The 6,602-nt window shown below is 37.8% G+C and overlaps 1 protein-coding gene and 1 long non-coding RNA gene across 2 annotated transcripts; both read right to left on the bottom strand.

Annotated features, from left to right (window-relative positions):
• LOC107606939 lies at positions 1,273–2,010 on the bottom strand. The gene is made up of 2 exons (XM_016308938.1): positions 1,477–2,010; positions 1,273–1,368 (listed from the first exon to the last, which is right to left on the bottom strand). Exons 1-2 carry the CDS (start codon positions 2,008–2,010, stop codon positions 1,273–1,275), a joined length of 630 nt encoding a protein of 209 aa, XP_016164424.1.
• Positions 4,618–5,245, bottom strand: LOC110264543. The gene is made up of 2 exons (XR_002350720.1): positions 4,990–5,245; positions 4,618–4,874 (listed from the first exon to the last, which is right to left on the bottom strand). It is a non-coding gene; the product is annotated as an uncharacterized LOC110264543 (long non-coding RNA).

Raw genomic sequence — 6,602 nt, 5'->3', positions numbered from 1 at the left:
ATGCTGGATACCAAGCCTGTTAGCTAGTTGTAGTCGTAGAGAGTCTGCTGTGTTTTGGCTGAAAAAATTGCTGACTTGCTGAGATTGATTTTTTGCCCACTTATTCTTTCATATGTTTCTAGGAGTCCTAAAATAGCATTGCATGATTCTAGAGATGCCTTACTGAATAAAATAGAGTCGTCTGCAAAGAGAAGATGATTAATAGATGGACACCTTTTATGGATCCTAATGCCTTGTATAACCCTGTTTTGCTCAGCCTTGTGTAGCAAGAAGGAGAGTCCTTCTATGCAAAAAAGAAATAGGTAGGGTAATAAAGAGTCTCCTTGGCAGATACCCCTTGTTGGTTTAAAATAACCAAAAGGTTGACCTTCCACAAGAACCGAGTAAGAAACAGTTGTGACCACCTCCCGAATCCAAGAAATCCATCTCTCATCAAAACCCATCTTCGTCATAATAAACCATAAGAAACTCCATTCAAATCGATCATAGGCTTTACTCATATATAATTTAATTGCCATTTCATTCTCCAAACCACTCCTTTTAGTTTTTAGGTAATGCATGCATTCATGAGCTATTAGTATATTATCAGAAATGAGCCTGCCCTTTAAAAATGCACTTTGATTCACACTTACTATATTATTCATGAATGGCTATAGTCTATGCACCAGTATTTTAGAAATAATCTTATAAAAAACTGATGAAAGACTAATAGGTCTAACCTGTGTCATATCTCTGGCATCTGGAATCTTAGGGATTAGGCAAATTTGGGTGTGGTTAAAACATTTCAGGATTCTTCCTCCGCCAAAGAAACTGCAAACTGCCTTAAATACATCTCTGCCCACAATATCCCAATAGAATTGGAAGAACTTTGCCATGAATCCATAGCTCCTTGGGGCGCTTTGTGCATAAACACTGAATGTTGCCCTCTTGATTTCTTCAAAAGTAACCGATCTCAGCAACCTTCGGTTCATGTGAGCTGTAACCGAAGGATTGAAATCCTCAAAATTCATACTCGGATTAGTACTTTGTGCCGATGAAAAAAGCTGTTTAAAATAGTCCTCAGCTACCTTGGCAATATTTTCCGGAGTAGTGGCAAGAGTACCATCCGCTCCAACTAGTCCCCAGATTTTATTCTTCCGGTTTCTAGTTTGGAACTCTTGGTGAAAGAATTTTGTATTACGATCCCCACTCTTAAGCTAAGTGCATCTCGACTTCTCTCTCCAGTAGCTTTCCTCTGCTTTGTAAGCTTCTTCCAATCTATTTTCCAATACATTATTTCAGAACCCCATGGGTACCCTCAGTTCTCTGCGCCTCTAGTTTGAGAGTTAGCTCCTCAATTTCCTTTTTAGAATTTGACTTATGTTGCTGCTGCCAAGTTACCAATTTGTGTCTGCATAATTTGAATTTTTGGGCCAATATAAACATGGGTGATCCCTGGATTTCTGTCTCCTAAACCTCCAAAATCAGCCGTCTAACCTCATCATTTCTACACCAACGCTCCTGAAATTTAAACCGCCTTTTACTTTTCCATGTGGGTGGGTTAGAATCCAACAAAAGGGGAGAATGATCAGAACCATTCTCATATAGTCTTCGCACTACAGCCAACCCGTATTGTTCCCTCCATTGCATACCGACCATCACACGATCCAACCTCTCTCTAATCAGTTCATTTCCTCCTCTTCTATTAGTCCATGTGGGACTGCCTAACATCCCTAAATCAATTAGCATATTATCATCAATAAAAGAGTTGAAGTTTTCCATTGAGACCTCAGATCGAGGATTCCCACCATCTTTTTTTCCCTGATTTCTAATAGCATTAAAATCTCCTAAAATTATCACTCTTCCATCACAGTGTTGAATAAGTGAAGTTAATTCCTGAAACTGCCCCACTCTTATTGCTTCGTTTGTGCTAAGATACACCCCAAACAATCTCCATTCTAGGTTGCGACTGTTATTCTTAACAACTGCCTCAACAAAGTATTCATTATGTGCTTCAATTCTCACCTCCATGTGTTCCTTCCATGCCAAAACTATTCCTCCAGCTAGCCCAGATGGATCTACCGTTTTTTAATTGCTGTACCCACATGACCTGATCTTCCTTTCTACCAATCGAGGCTGATTTTTCGTTTCATATAGAAAAATTACATCGGGGGAGTGGGATTGACAAATCCCTTTCAAGTTGTGAACTGTCGGGGGTCTCCCCAAACCCCGACAGTTCCACGTGAGAATTCTCATGGTGATTTGGGTGCCAATGTTCGGCTGGCACCCTCCACCATCTTCAAGTCCAGGTTAGTCTTCTTTTCATGCAAATTCTGATGCTCTTCATCCGCAACTCCTTCTATCGCTCTTCTTTTAACCCCACTAATAGTTCCGACTCCATCAGACCCTTTTCTAGCCATGCTTTTGAGTTTTTTGAACCGTCCAGACGACTCTACTATTACGGTGTTGTTCGACCATGTTTCTGACAATAAACCAGTAATCCTTTCAGCCTTCCCATCATTTCGGTTTTGGGAACTTGGGCTCCTTTGGGTGTCAAAGAGGACAAGAGAATTTTTTTCAAGCGGGACATTTTCTTTTACACTCCAATCATCATTCATTTTAGAGCCCCTCCCAGGATCGCTTCCTTTAGCTTTTCCTTCCACTTTAAGTCTCATAAAGCTTTCGATTAAGCAATCAGGTGTAGGTTTCTTCCTCCGGCAGTTGCTGCCTTGCTGGCTTCCTTCCCCTCCCGAGTTTCCACCGCTCTCTTTCTCTTCCACCCTTACACCAATTTGATCGGCTTTCAACCATTCACCAATCCTATCCTCCTTTATAATGTTCAACTTCGAATCCTCCATGAATTGTAAGCAAGTTTTATGATCATGCCCTATTTTTGCACAATAGGTGCACACAACTCCCAGCCTTTCATATCGAATAACCACCTCCAGAATTTTTTTATCTGGACCAGCCACCTGCAAAATGTCTTTCACCCTTCGAGTTGTGTCGACCTCCACTCTTGCTTTTATAATCCTTGATTCTCTTCCCCGTACATCAAAGAATCCTACCTCCTTCACCTTACCTATCCCTTCACCTAATTTTCGGGCCACTTCCCTAGTTTTGTAGCTTTCTGGCAAGCCCCAGAATTGGATCCATACCAGCAGACTTGTGAGCACCTGATCTTCTATCTTTACCTCCTCCTTCCATTGTTGAACATGAAGCGCAAAATCTTTAAATAACCAAGGAGCTCCCTTTTCAATTCTCATAGCATATATCTCCTTTGCAAAGAAGAATTGAAATTGGTTGTGACTAATCGCATTGACGCGAAACCCATCTGGGCGTCCCCATATCACCCGCAGAGCATTCTCCATAGTTCCAGCTGAAAAAGATTTATCCTCAAAAAGTCTTCCAATAAGACTATTAAAGCATGCTTGTATCCCTTCCCTGATGTCTTCCTCTTCCAATTGTATCACCCCCTCGTTCTCCTCATCGCTCCCTTGTACTACGCTTTGCATGGCTCTACGTAATCCATATTTTCTATGTGACAATGTGACTGTGGTGAGAGTCTATGACTCACAGTGGTTATGGTAGAACACGTTGACCTGACGGCACCGAAGCTCTTTTAGGTCAAAAATCCTAGCAGAGCATAGTTAGCCTCTGACGGCACATAATAGTTTATTACTTTTATTTTATCTCAAGCGTCGTAGTTTAATGTCTTCTTTAGCGTCAAAACGCATACGATATCGTTTTAATATGTTCAGCATGGCAAAATTTGAGTCCATTGGTGCACTTTTTTAAATTTAGAAACCAAATTGTAATAATTAAAAGGTCAACGACTAAATTAGTTCAACTTGCCAATCTCAAGAATCAAAATGAGGTTTAAGTTATCTTTTAAAAATTAATTTTTATAAATTACTTTTAAAATATAAAAGATTTATTAAACCAATATACTTCAAAAGATCAAATCCAGTTTGGAATTAATTTGAAATAAATCAGATTAAATTGGATTTACTAAATATATAATTAGTGTCTAAATTTTTGTAGAAAATAGAAATAAAGAAAATCTGTTTCAAAAGCTAAACAGGAGTATCAAAAAGAAATCTTACAATAAATCATTATCTAGTATAATCAATTTCCATAAATTCGCCGAATTACGCACGTCTCTCTTAGTTAAAAAATCCGCTACTGAATTAACAAATTTTTAAATTAAGTCGACACAAACAATTTTTTTTTTGTGCAAAATTATAGCAATAACATTTTGTCTTCACATGAATACATGATCTCTTCGATTTCTTCACGGTTCACAATCGCATGATGAGCTTCATAAATTTTAAGATTAATCTTAATGATATAATCTTAATATCAAATTATCCGCAAAATAAGTTGTGTTAGTAATAAGTCGTGTTAGTAATGATAGTGGCTCATACCCATTTGCCCTGTCACATGTTCATTGCAATCATCAATTTGACTCTTAATAATGGAACCTATGATCAAGTTAAAAAAAAAATCATGAACAACGTAAATAATAAATTAAAAAAAAACGTTAATTAATTTTAAAAATTAAATTATAAATTGATTAGATATAATTTTTATTTTGAATATGACTTTCAATAACTATAAACCTTTCTTCTCACATCCGCACTGCGCCCCATCCCTACTCCCAACAATCCCCAGCGTCTCTCGCGAACCATCGCATACGTTTTGGGTTCCTCATGCCTCCGAAACCACCGCATGCATCCGTGCTTCGGCGCACCTTCCCAACCACCGCACGCAGCCCAACTTCGTCGCACTTTTATCGCACCGCTGCAGGCAGTCCAGCTTCATCTTCCATCGCGCCGTGGCAACTGTCTTTGCCCCTCACCTCTATTGTGTCGCTGCACGCAGTCCAGCTTCGTCCTCTATTGAGCATGCAGATGTTTATTTTTCATGCAAATGGGATGTGTGTTCTTAATGCAAATAAAATGTTTGTTTTTCATGCAAATGAGATGTTTGTTCTTAATACGGACGGCTCACCTGCACTTGGGGTTGGTGATGGCGGCAGACGGCGGTACTTGGGAGCTTTCTTGCCGGCAAGGGAGACTACATGTTGGGATAGGTGACGGACGGCTGGCTGCGGTGAAAAGGAGGTTTGGGTTAGAATGGGGTATAATTAGGTCAAAGTGAAATTAGTAAAAATGGTGGGTTTAGGATGAAAGTGAAATTGAATGGTTAGTGGACCTGAAATGTGGCCCGTTGTTCACGTTTTTTGCATCTCTTATTGTTCATCTAGCGGAATTGTTTAAATTATAGTTGCGGTTATAAATATGATCAAATTTGTAATTGTGGCAATTTTAAGTATTTTTAACTCTGGTAATACGAGGAAGACAAAAAAAAACAAAAGAATCAGAACTAACCTTATTTAATTTTTATTAATTATTATAACAATTAATAAATATTAAATAAAGTAAATTTTATCTCTTTTTAACTAATTTTTTTAGGGTAAAAAACGCATATAAGCCAAGGACAGATTTTAATTACGCAATTCAGCCAAACCAGATTCTCATTCATCAATCAACCAAAACACACTATAATGTAATTCGAAGCAACAAAATTTGAATTAGATTTCTTCATAATTCGAATCAACTTAGCTCGAATTACGACCAACCATTGCGCACAAATAGTTCGAATCAAGTTGCCACGAATTACACAACCATAATTCGAATTTAGTCAATTCGAATTACATGCATTTCGTGACATAGGAGAAGTTCGAATGGTATCAATTTGAATTACTCTTTTTTGCATGTGTGCCACTGGCGGAGGAGAGAGAGAGACTTAAAAGTGTTGAAGATGAAGGATTGAGAAGCTGATCACGAAATGCATGTAATTCGAATTGACTAAATTCGAATTATGGTTGTGTAATTCGTGACAACTTGATTCGAACTATTTGTGCGCAATGGTTGGTCATAATTCGAGCTAAGTTGATTCGAATTATGAAGAAATCTAATTCGAATTTTGTTGCTTCGAATTACATTATAGTGTGTTTTGGTTGATTGATGAATGAGAATCTGGTTTGGCTGAATTGCGCAATTAAAATCTGTCCTTGGCTTATATGCGTTTTTTACCCTTGTTTTTATTATCAAATATTTCATTTTAACTCTTACAAAATGAGAATGTTGGCATGTTTTAACCTTATCAAATGCAGTCTAATGCACAACAAATTCATGTAAAGAAGTGCAACACACCAATTGTAAGGGGATTCTATTGTGGACCACAATTTTAAAAGTTAAAACCATGGCCCAATTTTACTTCTATTACACCAATGTGAGGCATGCATTATAAAAGTAGACCATATTGAGCCTACATACTCTAAGAAAGCTCACGTGGGATCAGAAAGTGGAACATATTATAGAAAAAATTTTAAATATTTTTAAAATAAGAGAATTTTATGGTGTTAATGGTGGTTGTAAGCATTACATGCTTATATGTGGTGTCATGGTTAGATGGTGACGCGTGGAGCTGAAGATAGATGTCAATACGAAATTTGTGAAGTGACTCCATTACTTCTATTTTGTTGCTTTGTTGAGATTAAATAATTAGGAGGTAATCATTAAATTAGAGATGGTTAAGTGTCTCAACATAGTGGAAAA

This window comes from Arachis ipaensis, chromosome B07 (assembly GCF_000816755.2).
Source record: "Arachis ipaensis cultivar K30076 chromosome B07, Araip1.1, whole genome shotgun sequence".
Taxonomy (NCBI): Eukaryota; Viridiplantae; Streptophyta; class Magnoliopsida; order Fabales; family Fabaceae; genus Arachis; species Arachis ipaensis.
The sequence above is the reverse complement of the archived record's forward strand: the minus strand, read 5'-3'. Positions and strand labels throughout refer to the sequence as shown.